The sequence below is a fragment of the Tupaia chinensis genome, unplaced genomic scaffold, assembly GCF_000334495.1.
Source record: "Tupaia chinensis unplaced genomic scaffold, TupChi_1.0 Scaffold000661_1, whole genome shotgun sequence".
NCBI classification, from domain to species: Eukaryota; Metazoa; Chordata; class Mammalia; order Scandentia; family Tupaiidae; genus Tupaia; species Tupaia belangeri.
Window position 1 is genome coordinate 2,649,944 of NW_006160183.1, and position 23,528 is coordinate 2,673,471.

The following is a 23,528-nucleotide window of genomic DNA, read 5'->3' on the forward strand; positions in this document are numbered from 1 at the left end:
GGTGCTTCCTGAGGTGATTTTCCAGGCACGGGCCCCTGTCTGGCTGAGGATTGAAGTTCAGCCCCTGGACTTGACATTGTACCTGGGCCATGCCAGGAGCCTGCTCTAGTGGCTAAGCTCTCTCTAGCAGACTGTCTCCCCTCATCTGTGAAAAGTAGGGAAGCTTCCCCTCTCCATCTACTTTCTTTGCTTCTGGACCCTCTGACCCCAGAGAGCTGATTTTTAAAAAAATAATTATTTATTTTATTTATTCATTCATTTATTTTTTAATTTGACCAGAGAGAGACAGAGGTTGAGAGTAAGAGAGAGAGGAAGTGAGAAAGCAAGCCACCAGATTCAGGACTTGCACCCTGGTTGGCCGTGTGGGAGTGTCCAGTGCCCCAACCACCATGCCACCTGCTGGTCCTGAGAGCTGATTTCTTTAAGCTAGAAACCAAGCAGCCACTCTCCCCTAAATGGCATAATTCATTTCTTCCCACAGCTTGACACCTGAACTTTCATACTGTAATTTTTTTGTTCTTGTCAATGTATTATGTCATCAGGAAAGTCATGATGTACTTTTCTATGCAAAAATACATCATGGCTTTCCTGACTCAAATGGTACTTCCCCGACCTCCATCCCCACCCTCACTGACAGCAAAGGTGGTGTGTCATCTTCATCAAGTACACAACCCTCCTGGGACCACTGCAGGGCCTGCTGCTGGCAGGTATTCAGGACACACGTGCAGAGGAGACATGACAGGCTCCCTTATACGCAAACCATTCCCAGTCCAGGTCAAGAACCTGGTGTCTTCCCCTCCTGCCAGCATTTCTCCAAGGAAAATGTTGGGACAAAGCCCCCCATATTCTGTACTTACCATAAACAGAAAGTCTCTTTAGAACTTTTGCAAGGCAACCAAAACTAGCCTTGAATAGATGTTTAGAGCCTCATGTGTAGTACGATGCATTGGCTTAGTCACACTCCATTTTACAGATTAGAAATTGAAGCTAGAAATTAATCCAGTCAATGGCAGAGCCTAAGCTTAAACTTAAGTTTTCTGCCTCCAGAGCCCAAGTATACCTCCTTTCTGCAAGATGGATTTTTTAGAGGTAACGGAGCTCTATGAGAGTATAGGTGAACTCCCTCGCTTTCTCCTTGTTGGGGCAAACGGATCAGCAAGAGAGGTAGTTGGTTCCAGAGCCCATTAGTGCTAAACTGGGTCTGGAATTCAGGCACTCACTCAGCCAGGCCAGTGCCCCTTGGACAAGTGTGTCATGTGTATTAATCAAACAAGCTGGTACAGCAATCAAGAGGAACCAGCTCGGAGTCAGATGGTGGCACAGTAGCAAAATATGACACTCTATGAGGCTGACCCACACAGCTAGGTTCCTAGTTCAAATCCTAAGACTTCTCTAAGTACTCTGGGCATGTACTTGCTCATGACCAGAGGCTGGCTGAGGTTGGGAGTGGATCACAGCAACAAGATCCTTTTGGAGGTATAATCTCTTTTTTTTCTTTATTTCACTTACTCAGTAAAGAAAAAAACCTTTTAAATAAGAAAGAAAAATGGGGGCTAGCAGGTGACCTGGTGGTTAGGGCGCTGGATTCTCACACGGCCAATTTCAGTTTGAGTTCTGAACCTGGCAGCTTGCTTTCTCACTCTCCCTCTGTCTCTCTGTCTCTGCCTCTCTCTGGTCAAACTGAATAATAATACTAATAAAATAAATAATTCTTTAGAAAAAGAACCAGCTCTCATTATGAAGTGTCTCTTGCATCCTATATATTTACATACTTAACGACTTTACACCAGACCACAGGTAGGAAATAGTTTCGCCTTTCCACAGGTGAGGAAATGCAGGCTTAGAGATGCTGAGTAGTTAGAGCAGACTTGGGTTCCATACACAGAATTTTCTGATTTTGGGGGTCAGACTGTGGTACAGTAGCTTAATGCATGATAATCTGTAAGGGTGACCTACATAGAAAGGCTCTGGGTTTACTTTTAAAGATCTCCCTAAGTATACCAGGCATGTGCGTGCACATAATCTGAGGCTGGCTGAGGCTGGGAGGTGTGAGAGGTGGATCATGGCATGAAGACTGTTGGAACACCTCTCTCTCTCTCTCTCTGGTGGATGAAATAAATAACTTTTTTTTAAAGAGATTTTTGCTATAGGGCACATGCACTTGCCAGAGAGACAGAGAGACAGAAAGCAAGAAATCACCCCTCAGGAGAGATGGCCACATTGCAATCCCTCTCCTCTTGAGATTTTGAGTACACACACATACACATGGGCCCAGTGTGAGTTTCAGCCACTGGGTCTGGGACTTGAACTGTGGCCGACTACCCAGCAGCAAAACCATTATGCCATCTGCTGGTCCCAATAAATAAATCTTTAAGTTTTTTTCTTGATTCTTTCTATCCACTATACTTTGCCTTCAGAATCTGGGGTCATCCAACGAACTTGAAGCATTTGGCCAAACAGTAGTTTTTACTGAGAACTTTGAGAACCTATATTTCATACTGACTCCCTAAGAACTCAGGGTCCACCTGTGTGGCCCCTCCATGTTATTTCTTTATGGCACCTTCAGTCACTGGGCCACAAAACTATAGAGTGTTCAGGTTCAAGCTCTATAGTTTATGGCTGCACTGCCATAAACCCTTGCGTGACTTCCTTAGCACATACACTGAGCATGAGGAGGTCATTTGGAAACAGCCAGCCCTGAGTGCTAAGAAGGAGAAGAGTCCATTTTTTTCTGGTTACCCACAAGCTGTGGAAACCCTTCTAGCTTACCAGCATAGGATGTAGGACTGCTGTTGTTCATGGCCAAGTCCGCACAATGCCTCTCAGGTCCAAATGGGTAGAGGCCAAGGCAGTACGAGTCCCTTGCCTCCCCAGATCTCTCAATGGGGATGAGATTCCGAGGTGATAATTCTGGTATGTCTACGTGACATTTGCAACTCCGAATTCCCCTCTATGGTAGGCCCCTTATACTCTAAGCTGCATAACCAGCAGCCTTGGGAATCAGTCATCCCATGAGAGGCCTAAGTGAGGCCCCTTACTCCCATTTCTAATGCTGCAGGTAGGTGTCGACGCCCTCTGATTTTGCCTCCCAATTCCCCCTATAGCATGACCTAGTACACTTACTCTTAGGTTGTGCCTCGTCCTTCTCTGGGTGGGTACCAGCTGTCAGGAGGAGGGCTGCTGTCCTCGTTCAGAGGGGCTGCTGCGTGCAGCCACACTTCAGGGGGGAGCGTGGCTCAGGATTTAATAGAGGGTACAGAGAGCTGCTAGAGATTCCAGCCCAGTGTGCATTTAGGTCTATTCATAGCTTGGGCAGTTTTCTATTGTAAATCATTCGCATGATTTACAATAGATCCTAGGTAAATCATGCAAATCTGCTGTGAAATGGAGTATTGGCCACAAATAGGCTTTCAAGGGGTGTTGGTGATGAGTGAAGTACTGTTTGTGCAGTGTGAGATCCGGGAGTCCTTGAAAGCATTGTATTGATGTATGATACGTTTTTATAGAGGCCTTTATATCCAAGAATCTCAGCGCAATCCCTGAGAATCCTGATTTTGCAAATGCTCACAAGAATCACCTAAGGCTAATAGGAGGATGAAGAGGCCTAAAATTCCTTCTTCTACCTTCAACTTGGGCTGTCTGCTCAACCATGACAGCAGCTGCAGTAGTCTGGGACATACTCCTTCCTTGCCTCAAGACCTGCTACCTACTTCCCAGGGGGAATTGAGAAGGCCAATTTAATTTAATTGATTACTACTTACAAAGCATTGGCTGCCCCTCTGCGAGACCTAGTTAAAGTTTCTGAGCTTTATAGAGATAACAAAATAAAGAGCAACAGTGTAAGGCAAAGGATGATTATCAAATTGCTCTGGGAACCTTCAATGTGAAAAAGATACAAAAGACAGATTGAAAGGTATTAGTTTATAAGTCTCACTGAGGTCAGAAGACTAGAGCAAACCTCCTTTTAAAAAAGACCAGAAACAACACAACGAAACTTCAGAAAATGAACTCACATGCACACATACACACACACTGTAGTCTTCCCAGATAAATGTGACTACCTGTGTTAGATCACATTAGTATTGTTAACCCATTTTAAATTCCTATGGCACAGCAAGAATCACATATACTTAAATTTTTTTTTAAATGCACGAGCTTTAAAATCGTTTTCTTACTTTAAATAGATGTATATTAACTCTCCGTTTAGGCTGCAGGACCTCCTAGCTTAGTATAACAGCCCAACAAAATAAGAGCGGATACAAACTCTGTAATTTACTCACAGGCATAAATGGATATATAAATGTAAAAACGTGCACAATATTTTATGCCATGCTTGGCTTCATTGTGACCTAATGTTTATAATATGTAAATAATGGCTTCCTTTAAAAGCAAAGAACTTTTAATATAAGGATTCATCTGAAGTCCCTTTTCTTTAATATAAACAGAAATGAAAAAGAAAAAAATATTCTTTTGCAATAAATAAATACCCAATGACAAAGGTTACCATTGAAGGGATTAAAAATGACAGAAGTCAACAGAAAACTTTCAATACCATACTTCTACTTTAATATGAAGATATTGTTATCAAAGGAAAAGACTCAAAAAATTCTTTGATAAAAATAATCTCATACTATCTTTGAAGCGGTTTCATTTATTTTACTACCCACTGTGTTTCTTATCAGAGGGCCAGGGGTAAGAAGTTTCCTAGTTATGATTAGGAAAGAATCTGATAGATCAGAAGACCCAATTGAAGTTGGACATAATAAGTATTAAAGTATTACATGACATTAATCCTGCCATTCCATTCCTCTCTCCATCTTTGTGCACAGACTAATTATTCTGTAACCAGTGTTCAGGAGAAAATAGAAACATACTTACCCTGGGCTGGAGTAATCTCTTTATTGCATCAACAAGGCTGGCTCTGTACTGGTCCAGAAAGAGGCTGACATTGAGAAGAGAGCAGAATCCAGATTAAACTGGGTTTTCAAGTCTAATGATACTAATGGAGATAAGTACAAGGCTAATTACACATGTTTACCCAACACTGAAAAAGAGAAATTGTTTCCTTCCATTCAAGTGTCTCACTGGGGTAAAAAAAAAGATATGTGGTCAGTTATCCAACTACAGGCAAGTTGTCTACATCCAATGGGCCAGATTCACACATGACTGGGCCATGCATTAATATTAAAGGGACAGTTTCTAAACTGCTGTTTGGAAGAGTCATCTGGTTGAGATGAAGCTTTCTTGGCACTTCCTGTCATTAGAGCCTAGTCTCCTACAGACCTGGGCCCTCTGCCCACTAACGGTGCTGTGAGGCTGCCCTCCAAAAACAAATCACCAGCCCTCTTACACACAAACTATGGAACAGATCTTAGGGGAATGATTCTTGGTGACTAGGAATAGCAATGCGGTTAGACTCACCCAGCCACCAAGGCACGAACAGCTCCCAAAACAAAGAACATGTTTAGATAGTATGTCAGAGGGACTGTTGTTCTCCCTTGACCTCCGGGTTTTCTTTTTCCTAGTTAACTCTGACTTTTTTCTCTTCTGGTCTTTTGAGAACTTCTGCTGCTGCTCTGTCACCCTTTTGGTTGGGTCTGTTTGAACTGATTTTCACCAGGCCTTATTTTTGGAAGCTTGGGTTATAGTTTCCTTATCTAAACTTGCAGGTCCTAGACTCCTGAGTTCAAGTTACTTGGTAGCAGATGTTGAGCTAATTAGCCATACTTGCTGCTATGGTCTGAATGTGTCCTCCCAAAATTCATGTGTTGTATATTTAATCCCCCGCATAATGGTGTTGGGAGGTGGGGAGTTTGGCTCCTTTTGCCCCTCTGTCTTCTTCCTCCAGAGAAAGTAGTGTTCAGGGCACCATGCTGGAACAATGGACCAGACACTGAATCTGCTGGTGCCTAGATTTTGGACTTCCCAGCCTTAAAAACTGTGAGAAATCAATTTCTCTTCTCCATAAATTACCCAGTCTGTAGTATTTTATTACAGCAGAAGAAAACAAACTAAGATACCTTGGATTGTTATTAAAGTCAAGAAAAGGTTTCCTGTGGGTGAGGTTGGAATGAAAGCATCTAAGGCGAAAGGAACCCAGAGTAGAGCTGGCTGCCAAACACTATGTGAGTCTCACAAGCATCTGGGGAAGGCTCCCAGGCACTGCTAGAGCCCTTGGTCAAGAAAAAGTAAAGCGGCTAGAGTCTGCCAACCTTACCCACTGGGGGGGAGGGGAGCACTTTTTTCTGAATCCCATCTTAGAATATATGATCTGATAAATAGGAACTTAGGAGGCCAGAAAATGCAGCCAATCTTTGAAATTGAAAGTCCTGAAATCGCCAGGACGTCTGGTTGTCAAAGCCATGGGCCGCCAACTGCTTTTACAGCACTGAGAGGCAATAAAGAGATGGGGGGAAGGGGGCCACTGTGCTGTCCTCAGGGAGGTTACAGAAAGGTGAGCCACACACAAGTACACACAGACTAAACACACATGCCAGAACACAGCTCTTAATAATAACATAGTTAATACTAGAAAGAATACCGGGTACCTTTCTAGTGGATTGGCTCATTTAGTCCTCCCAACATCCCTATGCGACAGTTTTTATTATGTTACAGTCCACATTTTACTGCTAAGGGAACGGAGGCAGAAGAGATCTGGAGTCACACAGCTAGAATTGTCGGGCTGGGCTTCACAGCTGCACCACACGGCGTAGGGTCTGTGTCTCGCCACTGTTCTATACTGCCTCAATCCCATCACCCCTGCGCATGGAAGGAGCAGAGGCAGGCTCAGGTGGGAGAGGCGGGCCATCAGACGACTGGCGTTAGGTGAGGTGGGTCTAGAGGGCCATCTGACTAGTCGTGTTCATGGTGACCTCTCGCTTCCTTTTTCTGAGCTCAGCACCACCAGAGATGCATTCGGAGGTTCCTCTAGTTTCCTATATCCCGGAGGTGCCCTTGCACCCCGACCCTAAGCTTCTTGAAGGCCGGGACCATCTCTCGTATTTCTTTGCCTCCTCTACACCACGCGGAAAAGAGCAGAGAGCGTGGGAGAACGGCAGTGCCGTAAAGGAGGCCGTCGTAATGACGGTGTCCGACAGTGCCGCTTCCGGCCTGTGAGAGGCACGTCATTTACCTTAGCGCCACTGCTTGGGGGATGTGTTTTTGCAAACCAAAGCAAAGGGTAAAAAGTCTCTCTTCTATTTGCGAAGATCCACTTCTCTTTACTAAGATCCACAAGGATGGCTTTTTAAAAAGCAGAGGGAGGGCCAGCAGGTGGCGGAGGCTAAGGCGCTGGATCCCAGATGGTTGGAGTCCTGGGTGGCGTGTGGTGCCCAAAAAATCTCGGATGAAAATGGATTGTGGGGTGGCCAGCCCCCCCGGGGGGTGATTTCTCTCTCTCTCCTTCTCTGTCTCTGTCTCTGTCTCTCTCTCTCTGGCAAGTGCTCGCTCCCCATAGCAAAACTTAAATAAGTAAATATAAGCAGAGGGGAAAAAAGTAGGAAGAGAACTCTTGAAAAAACATAACCTATAACACAATTCCAAACGTATTTCTTTGGAAAGCAATGTGAAAAAGCAATCCCTGGACAACTTGAATTTCCCCTCTTAATGTGCTATGCTAGAACATCTGGAAACCTCTTAAATCAGCCATCCCAGGAGGCCCTTTTGCAGGGGCCACCTGCAAACCCACCCCCTAATATTGCAGATTGATCCCTCCTGATTTGGCAAGTACCAACCACTCTAGGGCCCTGCCTCATCCTTCCTTGCACTAGGGGTGAGTATGGGCTGTTGGGGGTGGGGTGGGGGTGTTCTCTCTCCTTCTCTGTCTCTGTCTCTGTCTCTCTCTCTCTGGCAAGTGCTCGCTCCCCATAGCAAAACTTAAATAAGTAAATATAAGCAGAGGGGAAAAAAGTAGGAAGAGAACTCTTGAAAAAACATAACCTATAACACAATTCCAAACGTATTTCTTTGGAAAGCAATGTGAAAAAGCAATCCCTGGACAACTTGAATTTCCCCTCTTAATGTGCTATGCTAGAACATCTGGAAACCTCTTAAATCAGCCATCCCAGGAGGCCCTTTTGCAGGGGCCACCTGCAAACCCACCCCCTAATATTGCAGATTGATCCCTCCTGATTTGGCAAGTACCAACCACTCTAGGGCCCTGCCTCATCCTTCCTTGCACTAGGGGTGAGTATGGGCTGTTGGGGGTGGGGTGGGGGTGTGGGAGGGGTTGTTTGCTGCATGGAGCCACACTTCAGATAGCAGGGAGTGTGGTTCAGGGTTTAATGGGGTTCTACTCTGACCTTTCTGCTATGTGGCTTTGGGCCACTGGGCAAGGCACTTTATATGAGGCCTGTTTTATCAGTATGGCCCACACCTTTTGGCTGTTATGGCCATCAAATTAATAATATATGTTAGTTGACAAATATTTGTTGAGCACCTATGGCATTCTAGGGGCTATCTTACACATGGGGGATGGGCTGTGAATAAGACAAAATTCCCATATTCAAGACACTCCTGCTCTGTATTTATTTTGACTAGTCCCAGCCCATTGTACACATAGATGATGCTCAATACATATTCACTTGCTGACTGACTGGCAGATCATCAGACCTTAGAATGGAGGACTTCTTCAAGGGTATTAGTTCCAATGACCTTAAAACAGGTCATACACACTGCTTTACTGGTGGTGTTAAGGAGAAATGAACATTTAGGTAGGGTGTTTCTCTTGAGTGGATTCCCTTGAGATTTGATAGGTCTTCTCACTTGAGAAAATGAGTGGAGTAACAGGAAGTCAGATCTTCGGTGTCTTTGGCCACCATAGGTTCAGTGGAAGGTTTTTCTGTGGACGGGTACTTTGAGCAATTGGAAAAACAAAACAAAAACAAACCCCTCAGATGTGCTAAAACCACATCTAGAGTGGGAAACTTATCCCATTCCATCTCAAATAACCTGACTATTCCCCATTACAAAACTTCCTTATCTTTCATAAAACTACTTTCTTAACTCTTGGAGCACAGAATGTAATTCAAATGCAGCACAAATTTACCACTGTCATAGTAAGAAGTGATGAACAACTATTAAAGATTAATGACAAGAAAATCAAATTATAGGGACCAGCAAGTGTCATGGGGTTAAGGTGTTGGACTCCCACATGGCCAACCACAGTTCGAGTCCCAGACATGGCAGATTGCTTTCTCACTTTCCTTTTCTCTCTCTCTCTTGTCTCTCTCTCTGGTCAAATGAAAAATAATAAAATAAAATAATTCTTTTAAAAAAAAGAAAAATCATAATTAAATTTTTAAAAAATTTGCTCAACTTTATTCTTTAGTGAGGTAATAACATTTAACAATAATTATTATAATCAATTTTTAAAAGAGGACTATCACTGCAGTAAAATACCTCTGTCAGTTACTCATGCCTATAGGAAAGCTGGCTGATTGGGATATGCAGCCTTTTGGGAGAAGACCACCCTCAGTTTTACCTAGGCCTCCTAAGAGTGGTAAGATTGTTCTTAAAAAATAAATAGCACCTCGGGACCAGCAGATAACATAATGGTTATGTTACTGGTCTCCCACATAGTTGATTGTGGTTCAAGTCCTGGACCAGGCAGCTTGGCACATGCTGTGGGTGTGTGAGTGCATGCCCAAAATCCCCAGGAGAGAATGAAGGAAGAGGGATTACAGCATGGCCATTCCCCCTGGGGGTGGGGTGATTTTTTGCACCCTATAACAAAAATCTCTGGCAGTGGGGGCCAGCAGGTAGTGTGGTGGTTAAGGCACTGGACACTCCTATATGGCTGACCATGGTTCAAGTTCCAGTTGCTTTTGCTTTCTCACTTTCCCTCGCTCTCTTTCTGTGTCTCTCTCTGGTCAAATTAAAATGAACAAATAAATAAAATAAATAATTCTTTAAAAAAAACTCTCAAATAAATAAATAAATAAAAAGCACCTTAACAGCTGAGCTTAAAACATGCCCTTATAAAATACTATTTCTACTTAATGTTGGTAATGGTGACAAAGACATTAATATTACATCTCCAGCACACATTCCAAACAGTTATTTGAAAGGTAATATTGTCTACTCCATCACTCCAAATCAAATTTCCCAAAATAATTCTTATAGTTCCCTAATTGACCTGTAATTCCAAGCATGCTAACTTTTATACTTAGCTCTGATGCAGAATCTATAATACTTTGTAGGGTATGTCATGTGAGCAGTTTTAATGTGTTTTAGTAGGAGTGATATATAATCTCCTGAAAATTCACCCCTTAAATAAGTCCTAATGGGCTCAGAGAACAGCAGTAGCTTAAGTGGATCTATTTAAAAAAGGCTGAGTGGGTCAGTGATGGGGATGGAGATACCATTTCAACTCTCCCTTCAGTTTACTGATCAAAATCCATTGACAGACTGGTTTGGCCATTAAAACACTCCCACCCCCTCCCCCCCCCCCCACACACACACACTACACATCTCTTTATAATTTAATTGTGGCATCAACACTTGCTTTGTTCCATATTGATCTGAATCACTGATTTCCTGACAAAGGAAAGGTGCTGGACCATTTTCACCTCCCTGAGACTCAGAATTTTATGCAGAGCACAGAGCATCTATAATTCCTCTTATAGGGAAATTAATTAGTGCAGAGAACAAGGAGACATTCCTCTATGTCAATATCCGCGGAAAGGAAGACCCCTATGTAATTTTCAAGGTGAAATGTGCTAAGTTAAATTCACTGTTTAGATTTCACTTTCAGCAGAGGAATGGCCTCTTACAGTATTTATCAACTGATCTCCCCCCACCCCCACCTGTGGGAGCTCAGCCTGTTCCCGTATTCTAATCTCCTGTGGCTCTATCCCTTTAGTTTCCAGATCTCAGGCAATCCTTGGCATATTTTCTCTGGGCATGAGTCTTCTCAGGTGTGAGGTGAAAGGGCTGACTGTGGCACTTCGTGCGCGCCGTCATGCACTCCAGACACAAGAGCACATGATACTGTTTGGGCTGCAGATCTTTTCAGGTGTAAAGGCCTGCGAGCTGTGATCTAGTTACTGATGATCACGCATCTGGGAGAAAACAATTCTAGAGCCTCCGGTATTTTCATTCTGGGAAACAAAAATGACGTAAGAACTAAACTTTTCTTTCATCATTTTGAATAAGTTAAAAGGAACCAAAAAGAAAAAAGAAAAGAGAGAGCGAAAGAGAGAAACAAACCACAACATATAAATTAAATATGCCGAGAGAGCACGCAAGGTGGGTGCTACAGGCCAATGTACTTTCCCCTGCTTCTTTCCAAAGTCTCGGGCTGCAGGCACACAGATGTGTTAATTGTCCTACATACCCAGCTGGGTGGGTCAGTCAGGCCATGGGTGGCATTTCAGACATGCTTTCTAAGCCTTTTGAGGATTCAAATGCACACAGTCATTTCTATTTTTACAGAGCTACAATAAACTGGAGAGGCATCAAACACTGAATGAAAGCGTTCATTGGATAAAAAACATCTTACTTCCAGATCCTTAGATTATATTGTGATTGAACAGGAGTCTGGAAAGGCAGGCTTAAAATTAACAATCACTCGCTATTTTAAACTCAGCAAGGACCAGGCTGGACTGCATTCCAGCAGAAAGGAATCTTTACATTAAACTCAACATTAAGCAAGTCAACTGAGGAACTTAATAGGCAGGTTTTTCTCTACACCTGTGGTTAAATATTCTAATATTTTGATGTTTGTCAACAGCATCCTTTTGCAGGTGTGGCTGTACCTCAATTTTTCTTTCTATTTATTTCAAAGTTGACATTTTACAAGTTATTTAAGAACTGTTGAACCATGAAACTATTTTTCATTGTCAGAAATGCTGAATGGTGAAATAATGACTAGCTTTCACAGTTTGCCTCTTTATTTTATAATCTAGTTGAGCTACTAAATTTAGATGTGAACTAAAAGACTGTCTCTTCTGGAAAAGAAGTGATTTCCCCCACTGCCCACAGGTTTATGAATGTTTCAATGTAAATATATGAATATATGAATGATTTAGGAGCATAAACATATCACCGCTTGTTGTAATCATGTGCATTTTACTTGAACCACAATGTGGGTTTGGAATAGGTTTGTGAATAGAGCTTGTTTTCATGTAAATGGGATCAAGCAGTACCACTGGTTAGCTATTCAGGGAATCAGACAATGCCACCCTTGCTGGAAATACTTCAATAAGCATTTAATCCATGTACCTAATATTTGAACTCCAACTCTGGCTTCATATTTCTGTGGCCTAATCCAGATCTCATTGACTGACAATAAGGAAAAGATGGTGTGAGACTTAACGTGATCTATTTATGTGTGGCACCTCTCTCTGGCATTGGGGATTTCAAGTTTCATCTTGGAGGTAGTATCTAAAGAGAGCTTTCTTTTCCTCTTCTGTGACAATCTAAAAAAAATGCAGCCTGGCCGGCCTGCCTGCCTGTCCCTAGAAACAGCATCCATGGAATAGGTCTTAGGGAGAAACACCAACCAACAGGCTAGAAAGAACTCATGGACTCCTGTGCCTTATCTCTCCATATTCACCCTGCACGTTATGCACATTACTGTACTTTCTAAGTTTCTAAGCAGCTTACCCATCCCTGTGAATATGAAGAGAGAACATTACCAAAGCATTTCTTTTGGAAATAATATCAGCATCGCAGTGAGAGTAGCTTAATGTTTCACATTTACAAACGGGAAATTATAAAACAGGCTGACATTCTGGCACTTACAACACCAGGGGGAAAAAAAAACCTTAACAATAATTCATGCATAGAAAAGCCATTTATAAAATGAAGCTTGGTGTATTTAATTCACTTGAATTCATAAATTCTCATATAGCCACCAGATGTGTGTGTGTGTGTGTGTACATAGAATATTGTATTATGTTATGTATTTGTAATGAAAGCTTTAAACTGAATATGCATTATGTGTATCAGTTGTACATGACCCTGTTGTTGGCTAGGGGAAAAAAGACTATTTTTCAAACATGTTGTGTGGCTATTTTTAACCTAACTGAGAACATTAATCAGAAAAGAGCTTAAATCTTACTTCCTCTGCTTGTCCCTCTGGTACAAATAGGATGACATGGTGTGAGTGTCCATAACACAAGGTATGACAAAGCCAGGCTGTTTTGATATTTGTGTGAAGGACAAATTTGACTCTAAATCTCTTGGCCAGACCTGCCTTTCTCCACATAATCAGAGCCCATCCGTGTGTGACCCTCGTCTAAACCTCCAAGAAGATGCTGCCCTCTTCTCTCTTACCGCTGCTCTCTGATCTGACTTTCATGCTTAATCTGATCTAATCCTGCCAGCATTATCTTCATCTGTGCAATGAGACCTGGAGGCTCCTTTCTCATATTTGGTGAGGAAAGGCATTTACTAAATTACTCGCTGAAATCATACAGTGAGGTTTTAGCTCCTTATTTTTGATTAGATGAGGGATGTAACATCGAGGTACATCACCCATGATTAGGCAGAAATCTGGGCTTCTCCCATTTTGGGAATAAGGTTTTCTGAATTGGGTGCAAAGAGACCAAAAGGGCCATGAGAACTAGAAAGTCTCAGCCAAAAATAGAAAAAAACATGTTTATTTTTCATTGAAAAATACTTCTCAGAAGGAAAACAAAGCAAACCTATTTCCCCTGACTTTGGTAGAAAAGTTACTCTTTGAAAAATCATATGAAATTAATGATAATAATAAAACTACTTCCTAAAAATTTCATTCAACTGTCATCCAAGGAAGGCCTTCTCGAGGTTCTAGATCTTATGAGTGGGCTCATCAATACAGCGGGATATCAGATTCTGCACTTTGTATTTTCAAATTTAAAGTATTACACTAAACATCACGATAAAACTACAAATAAGATTTTATGGTTAACAGGGAAAATACTTGTGAATTATCACTATCTCCCATGTGTTAAAAGAGTTATTGTTCAAATCACGTAAAGAAATATATGATTAGTTGAAATAATTATTAAAGTCTGATGCATATTTATCCAGTAACTTAGAATCAGGCTTTCATTGGCAAATAGGTAGCTTAGGCTAAAAGAGAAGACAAAACAGTTCATGTAAATATTTTGAAAAAGCAGGTACAGAGATTTTAATGTTATTATTTGCATAAAAATAAATGTATCTCTATAATTTTTATTTTATGTATAATTAAGTATCATAACTGTGTTGAAAATATGAGATAACAAATATACATTGTAAGAAGCGCTATTTCCCCAAAGATCTTCCACAGACATGTTTATGTGCTAGAGAGTATATGTGTGTGTCCACACATATATATTCCCTTATATCAATAGTCAGATCTCCCCTAAGAAGTAAGCTAATTGAGCTGTTTGTGTTGATAAACTCCTTTTTCTCCAGACTATTCCTCTCGGAGCCATAATTATTTGCAATTTGCCTAAGTCGTCCATTTACTGATACGTCAAGCATGAAACAGAGGCAATTCCAGAAAATGGAAATGCTTCTCAAAATCAATCTTTGGGAAATAATGTGGTAGAAGTTACTGTGTGATAGAAGACTACCTTATAACTGTCACATGGAGATGAATATTAATTTGTTGAGGTTAAGGTGGCTTTGTGCTTCATTTGTTGACTTTGCTTAGCCGTCAGCAAAGCAGCACAGCCCAATTACTCCAGCAAAGCTATTTTTTCTAACAGGAGTTTTATGATTTTTATGTACTTACCAGTCAGCACACATAACAATGTCAAAATGTCCTTCCAGTTGAGAGACATCTGTCTCATTATCCCATCGTAAAACGCTTGAGAAGAAAAAGATTTCAAAAATTATACTTAGGAATTTTTTTTTTAACTTTTGATTTTGAGCTATTAACATTATTTTTTGTGGCACTTGAAATTATTTAAAAGGTATATACAAATTATTTCAAAAGGTATTAAAAAGCTAGGGATGTAATTGTCTTCTACATTTTATTTAGTCTTCAAATCTAGAAGAGGAAGAATTCTCTATTTAAATGTAATGGTTAAGCTTTTGCTAGCTTTTATAGGTTTTTGTAGACAAACTAGGGAGAAATACCTTATCTTTGCCATAGTTTTCTAGAATGACTCTAGACCCTTAACTTCAAGGAGGTACATATTGAAATAAAAGTATTCTCCTGTCTGACTGGAATACAAATTTATGAAAATAAACTATGTAAGACTTCAAGTCTATCTATCCTGCCTGGAATGTCAGTTGTATTCCTTATTGATAAATGTGAAATTTGGCACAATGGAAAAAAAAAAAAAAGGAGCCAACAATTCTTTGGTAGTTCTCCATTTTTCGGCATATTTTAAAATTCATCCATACTGACACTTAGTCTCTGAAAGAGGATCAGGTTTTAAACTTCACATTAATAACAATAATTACTAACATGCATTTGAAAACTCTAGTTGTGCTTATGAAGCCAGCCAGAGGTTTTAAAGTTACTTTCAATTAATAACTGTGATGATTAGCATTTTACCATATTAAAGTATTTTAATGATTCCCCTCTCCACCACACCAAAACTATTATTTGTACTACTATTGTTTTTTTGAGGGGGGAGAGGTTTTTTTTTTTTTTTTTGCTATAGGGCATGTGCGCTTGCCAGAAAAACAGAGACAGAAAGCAAGAGATTACCCCACAGGGGGGATGGCCACTCCGCAATCCCCTCTCCTCCATTCTCCTCTTGGGATCTTGGGCACGCACGCACACGCGCCCGACGTGAGTCTAAGCCACCGGGTCCAGGACTCAAACCGTGGTCAACCACATGGGAGTCTAGTGACATAGCCATTACACCAACTGCTGGTCCCTGTACTAATATTTTTTAAAAGTAAAAATTCTGTTCCTATTTTCTATTTTCATTCTTCAGAGCTACACTGAAGGATTCTATTCTACTCTGTCCAGTTATATTCACTTATTTTGATCTGTCTTTTGTTTTTCCTGCGCCGTCTTTGGGCGAAAACATATGTTTGGACATAAAAATAAGACTTTTCTAGTCAATCCAACAATATTTTTCTTATACATTAATATGTATCAATGCTAGTGGGTTTTCTAAGCATATCACCACAAAAATACCTATACAGGGTGAGCATCATTTATTCACTTACTGGTTCAACTCAACCTTATTGAGCACCTGCTTACCACCTGTCCCTGCGCTACGTCAAAGACTGAGCCTTCACGAGGCAACCCAGCAAGCCACACGTACAGAAACCTGGAATTCCGGAGCTGTGTCCTACATGTTGTGTAGGCACACAGATTTGGAGCAAGGGAGGGCTTTCCAAAAGAAGTAAGCTACCTGTACAGTGTTCACATCCTGCAACACAGGAACCGGCTTTATAAACAAACTTATGTGTTCATTTATACATCTTAGTTCTCCCACTACAGAGCCAAGAAGCCACACATACCTCAAAAAGTAGTGCTTTGTTACTACACTTGATCTTAGTTGAAAGGCTGAGAAGTAATAACATTTACTTTGTTTATGGATTCCTCAGAAACAACCAATATCGCCTTTTCTGGAAATGCTGAGACTCACAAGGCCCCAGGCATGTAGGCAATCAGAGAGTGGGCTTGCTCAGGCTCCAGACAGAGGCCTATGAGTCTTAAGAACTTCTACATGATCAAGATGGTTTAGAATATACAACCAAGGGACCACCTGATGGCATGGTGGTTAAGGTGCTTGACTCCCACATGGCTGACAATGGTTCAAGTCCTAGAACTAGTGGGTTTGCTTTCTTACTTCTCCCCACTTGCCTGCCCATCTCTCTAGTGAGTGCACATGCCCTGTAGCAAACTGAAGAATAATGATAATGATTAATCAAATTAAAAATAAAATAAAATATACAAGGAGTCTTTAAAAGGTTCATGGAAAATGTGTATTATGAAAAAACTATAAATGGATTTGAAAATATTTTATACCAAAATCAACTCACACTAAAATTCCATTTTCTATAAACTTTTTGAAGTCCCCTCATAGATCTATACCAGACTTTCTTAGATAATAAAGGTAAGGTATCCAGGGCCAGCAGGTGGCATGGTGGTTAAGATGCTGGACTCCCAGATGGCCAACCGCTGTTCAAGTCCCAGACCCAGTGGCTTGAAAATCACACTAGGCATGTGTGCCCAAAATCCTAACAGGAGAAAGGAGGAGAAGGGATTTAATGTGGCCATTACCCTGGGGATGGTGGTGGTGGTGATTTCTCACTTTCCCTTTCTTTGTCTCTCTCTCTAATGAGCAAACACACCTTATGACAAAAACCTAAAAAAAAAAAAAAAAAAAAAAAGTACCCATCACAAATATTTTTTTAAAAAAGGCAAAAGGTTTTTTGTTTGTTTGTTTGTTTCTTTAGAGGTTTTTGCTATAGGGCATGTGCGCTCACCAGAAAGACAGAGAAAGACAGACAGAAAACAATGTACCACCTCACATTCCCAAAGGCATTTTCCCCCAGTTCTCATGAGGTTTGTGGCTATTCTGTCCCTATAACACTAAAGACATGACACACACACACCTCTGTGGACCAGGTTCAGCATTGGCACAACAGATACATATTTGATCAAATCTTGGTTCCTACTTTAGTAGCTGTGTGATTTTCAGCAATCGTGTAACTTCTTTGAGTTTGTTTTCTACTCTGTAAAGTGGGCATAAAACAACTCCTTCCTTGAGCACTGTGGGGCACCATTTACACTGTATCTGGAGTTGTACTGTGCGTATAGCGTGCAGTGAGAATGGCGCACCCTGGAGTTGTGCAAACAGCCTTGTGTCTTAAAAGGCTAGAGATAACAGTGACTTCATCATTATTTAAGGAGTAGTTCTGCCAGTGCCTCTTCCAGTGACTTTGTCTGGCCTGATACTGCACAGGAGAGGGAGGCTTCGACTGTGTCCAAGGGTCACATTTTTGTTGTTTTGTATTCAGTCTGTTGCAAATCAGTGTTTTCATGAAATATGACAACAGATTTATAGACAAATGAGATGAAAAAAAAAAAGGCATTCTAAATACAAGTCCACTGCTCACATACCTGGATATTACCATGGGGCTTCTTTTTCTTTTCTTTTCTTTTTTTTTTAAGAGAGATTTTTGCTAGAGGACACATGCATTTACTTGCCAGAGAGACAGAAAGTGAGAAATCAGCCCCTGGGTGTGTGGGGGGGTGACCATGCCACAGTCCCTTCTCCTCCATTCTCCCCTAGGGATTTTGGGCACACAAGCACAAGTGCAAAGTGTGAGTTTAGGCCACCAGGTCCAGGACTACGTGCATGGTGTGAGTTTAGGCCACCAGGTCCAGGACTCAAACCACAGTTGACTGACTACATGGGAGTCCAGCAATGTAACCATTATGCCATCTGCTGGTCCCAGTGTTTCTAAACATTTACTTTCCATTTCTTTTTTTGGGGGTGCAAGGTTTTCTTTCCTTTTTTTTTTTTTTTTTTTTTTTGCAATATGGGTGGTACAGTCACCAGAGAGACAGAGAGAAGGCGAGAAATCACCGAGAAACAGACAGAAAGCGAGAAATCACCCCCTCCAACAGGGGGATGGCCACGCCGCAATCTCTTCTCCTCCATTCTCCTCTTGGGATCTTGGGCACGCATGCACACGTGCCCAGTGTAAGTTTAAGCTGCTGGGTCCGGGACTCGAACCACAGTCAACTACATGGGAATCTAGCGACATAGCCATTACGCTAACTGCTGGTCCCTTTACTTTTAATTTCTGAACCTACCTCATTAGAGAGTACTTAGAGTTCATAGATTGGCACCAGTCCCCTACCTACTCCTTGAGCAGCAATGCTCTAGACCTTGGCCTTACCCATAACTGCAAGCCAACCCACACTTTGACCAGCCTACCTATCTTTCACTGCTCACTCTTTCTAGAAGGTCTCTGATTCCAACCATTCTTCAATGCCACTGGTCTATAATCCACTGAGTTTATCACATGTCATTGCTCCTCTTTCCTAATGCTTATCTTTCTTGTCAGCTTAAATTCCATGGCCAAGCATTTTAATTACTTCCTTGCATACACCCTCCACTCCACGATCCCTCTCTTCCTTCCTCATGTTTATGTTAAATGCAGCTCTCTGCCTGATCTACGATTGCACCTGCACATCGACTATGGCTGGAGACAGCACGCTAACATCCCGTCTGGCTTTGCTTTAAATTCATGGCAGTGAACTTCAAGTGGATTCTTAATGATATGAGGCAGTTATACTTAATTTCTAGTGTCCATTTTGTCTCTTATTTTCCTAGGTCATTATTTTGTAATTTCTTCTTTCTTCAAAATTCTACCTCCCTCCCTCATCCTCACTTTCAGCTGATGACTATGCTTCCTACTTCCTACCATCAAAATTGCAGCAATCAGATGAGTATACCCAAAAAACTCCCACCATCACTATGCTCCTAATAGCTCTGCACCTACATACTCTGCCTTCCTGCCTACTGTCATGGATGAACCATCCATACTCCTGTCTACATCCAGGACCTTCTCTTATACACCAAATCCACTCCCTTCATCTATTTTTTTGGAAGAATTATGTATTTATTTGATTTATTATTATTCTTCAATTTGACAAGAGAGAGAGAAAGCAAGCTGCCAGGTCTAGGACTCAAACTGTGGTCAGCCATGTAGGAGTCCAGCACCTTAACTACCAAGCTACCTGCCAGCCCCTCCCCTTCCTCTGTTCTAGGACATGAGTGTAGCAATTGCCCTTCTCTTTTTCTATCACCAGCTCATTCCTCTCTGGCTTGTTTCTGTCAGTATTCAAACACAGTTATGTTCCCCTGCTAAAATGCCCTCTGCATCTTACCTTCCCCTCCACCTATTCCTCTGTATCTCTACTCCTCCTTTGTAGCATACTTGAAAAATTTGTTTAAACTATTGCTACTTTATCTCTTCCCATTATCCCTTCAATCCACTTCAGCAGACTTTTATCTCCACTGTGCCTCTAGAAATGCTTTTTTATTTTTTAGAGAGAGAAATTTTTGCTATAGGGCACATGCGCTCACCAGAGAGAGACAGAGATAGAAAGTGAGAAATCACCCCCTGGGGGGATGGCCATGCCGCAATCTCTGCCTTTATTCTCTTGGGATTTGGGGCATGCACGCACACATGCTCGTTGTGAGTTTAAGTGGCCGGGTCTGGGACTCAAACTGCAGTTGGCTACATAGGAGTCCAGTGACATAACCATTATGCCATCTCCTGGTCCCACAGAAATGCTCTTGTTAAATGCTCACTGAAGTTCTCCACGTTGGTCCGTTCTTGGGCTCCCTCCGACTTGACCTATCAGCCTGAACATCTCCTGTGAACTCCAGGTTCGTATATCCAGCTTCCTACTTTAACATAGCTGGGTATATAGCAGGCATCTCCAACTTAAAATGTTCTAATTTGAATTCCTGATCATCTTTCTATATGTCCCTGACTCTTTTACACCCCACATTAAATATGCCAAAAAATACAGTTCCCTCTCCCTTCGAAATATACCAGAATCCAAGCAGTTCCGTCTCCATTTTTCCCACCTATCTAAATCATCCTCGTCTCTCATCTGAATTACTGCATGGTTTCTTAATCGGTTACATTGCCTCCACCTGTCACTCTACCGTGTCTGTTCATGAGAACAGCCAGATACATTTTAAATCATATAGCAAATCTCAAGCCTTCTCTACTGCAGTGGCTTTCCTCTTCACACATGGCAAATGACAAACTCTTTATGATGACCTGTAAGAACCTATAAGATCAGATCCAGCCACTACTCCGACCTCATGTCAGAGCGACTCTCCACCTTATTCTCTTTGCTCTAGTGACACTGTCCCCTTTATGATTTCTTATATATACCAGACATGCTTCTGTCCCAGGGCCTTTGTACTGCTCCTTACTCTGCCTGTATGCTCTTCCTCTAGATAGCTCTATGGCTCAAGTCTTTCCTCAAATGCCTTCCCATCTCAGCAAGGCCTCCCCTGACCCCCCTTCTTTAAAATTGCAATGATTGATTTTCCACATAGCACTTCTGAAACTCCTTATTTTGTTCTTTATTTTTTGATAGCAACTATTACTCTTTAATGTGCTATACAGCTAAATTATTAATTTTCTTTATCCTCTCTTCCCCAATAGATTATAAACACCATAGGAAAACACAGTTTTATTTGTCAATATATTTCCAATGTAGAGAAAAATCCTAGCATATAATAGTTGGTCAATAAATATGTTAAATGAATGACTTGTGTGTGAACATACGTAGCACAGTGCCTGATGAACAAAAGGCACTGAAGAAATAGAGGGTCCCATTATTAGGTTGTTCTCTAAATTGAATATTCCAATTAGCTAGCTATGAAGGCCACTTAAAATGCTCTTTGAAGACTTCTGTGTCCAGCAAAGACTGGGTAACAAGGACCTCATTTATCCTGTGCCTGAAACAATAATAAAAAAACTAGACACAGGGACCACCAGTTGGCGTAATGGCTATGTCGCTGAGCTCCCATGTAGTTGACTGCAGTTCGAGTCCCAGACCTGGTGGCTTAAACTCATGCCGGGCGCATGTGCATGCGTGTCCAAGATCCCGATAGGAGAATGGAGGAGAAGGGATTGCGGTGTGGCCATCCCCTCTGGGGAGTGATTTCTCGTTTTCTGTCTCTCTTTCTGGTGAGCGCATGCAAAAAAAAACAAAAACAAAAAGAAAAAAAAAACTCTCCAAAAATAAAGAACTAGACACAGTATATAAAACAATGGTTTTTCAAAACACTGAATGTCAGCCACAGAGGACAGTGATCCTTGAGAGAGGACTAAGAAATGAAGTGAGCCCTACTGTTATCACTGTTTATTGCCTAGAGGGGTTTCCAGGCCACAGCACAGAGGGACAACTGAGGTAGAACCAGGTAGACTGAGAGGAGGACATGAAGTTCAGAGTCTGGGAAGACAAGGAGAGAATCCTGAATAGGAGAGAGCTGCACACGGAACTCCAGGGATCCGCAGGTAGTTCCTCTAGAGCAGTGGTCTCCAGCCTTCCCTGCATGAGGGACTGGCTTGTGGAAGATAATCCCTTCGTGGATTGGGGTGTGGTGGGGAGGGAATTGGTCCCAGGATGACCTAAGAGCACCGCACCCATCAGGCACCCCATCTCCACCACCACTACACTGCAATATACAAAGAAACAACCACTTGACAATAAGGTCCCTGCTCCCAGCAGAATGTTGCCGCGGATTCAATAGGAGGCGGAGCCCAGATGGCAGTGTGAGTGAAGGGGAGCAGTTACAAACACAGAAGAAGCCTTGCTTGCCCACCCACCACCCACCTCCTGTTGCACAGCCTGGAGGGGGCCCATCCAGCACCTGTCTGTGGCCCAGCCCCAACAGTGCCAGTCCACAGCCCAGGGGTGGCAGACCCCTGCTCTCGAGTATTCTGCAGAGAACTGATTTGTGCATGTATGTGAGAAAACTACCTGAGCTTGAGAGAAGAACCATCCGAGAGGACTGGGCCAGTAGTCACATAGGCCCAGGAATAATGCCCATTCTCGCTAGCCAGACTAGCAAACCTTATGACTTATAGCCGTTGGGTAGAGTTATCAGAAGAGTTTTGACTAAGTAATAAGGAATAGTTAGCTCTAGACTAAAAGTTGCTCGGGCTCTGCCTAGTATATCTTAACAAAAGAAAGACTCAAGGAACCGGCATGGTGGTTGAGGAGCTGGACTCCCACATGGCCAACCATGGTTTGAGTCTCAGACCCGGTAGCTTTCTTTCTCACTTTACCTCTCTCTCTCGCTGGTCAAATTAAATAATAATAAGCAAAATTAAATAAATAATTATTTCTAAAAATCCAAAAGTATCAAACAACTTCAAAGTCACTGAACTATGTGCCAGAACAAAACTAAAAAATATTTACAAAAACATTCACATCCCAACAAGGTAAAATTCAAAATGTCTGGTATACAATCAAAGATTGCCAGACTTACAAAAAATTAAAATAATAAAAGCCATAATGAGGAGGCAAATCAAACAAATGGATCCAGTATAAAACTGACACAGATACCAGAATTAACAGACAAAGGCATTAAATAGTTATCACAGGGGCCAGTATTGGCATGGCGAAGGTGCTGGACTCCCACATGGCTGACCATGGTTTGAGCCCCAGACTGGGTTGAAACTCACATTGGGTGCATGTGCATGTGTGCCCAAAATCCCGAGAGGAGAATGAAAGAGAAGGGATTGTGGTGTGGCCATCCCACCGAGGACCATTTCCCCTCTCTCTGTCTTTCTCCAGCAAACACATACTATGGCATAAAACAAAACAAAACAAAACAACAACAACAAAAACTATAAAAAAAGGTATCATGGGGGACCAGCAGTTAGCTTAATGGCTATATCACTGGATTCCCATGTAGACGACCACGGTTTGAGTCCTGGAACGGTGGCTTAAACTCATGCCGGGCACTTGTGCATGCGTGCCCGATTCCAAGACGAGAATGGAAGAGAAGGGATTGCAACGTGGCCATTCCCCCAGGGGGTGATTTCTCGGTTTCTATCTCTCTGTCTCTCTCTGTCTTTCTGGAGAGCAC

The 23,528-nt window shown here is 42.0% G+C and overlaps 1 protein-coding gene across 2 annotated transcripts in view; it reads right to left on the minus strand.

Moving 5' to 3' along the window:
- CAMKMT (calmodulin-lysine N-methyltransferase) overlaps positions 1–23,528 on the minus strand; it is a 461,851-nt gene that overhangs the window by 15,994 nt on the left and 422,329 nt on the right. For both annotated transcript variants that reach the window (XM_006159898.3, XM_014592146.2), the window contains 2 exons: positions 14,708–14,782; positions 4,879–4,942 (listed from right to left, as the gene is read on the minus strand). In XM_006159898.3, the coding sequence (XP_006159960.1) occupies positions 4,879–4,942; positions 14,708–14,782 (139 nt within the window). The remainder of the gene's footprint in view (positions 1–4,878; positions 4,943–14,707; positions 14,783–23,528) is intronic.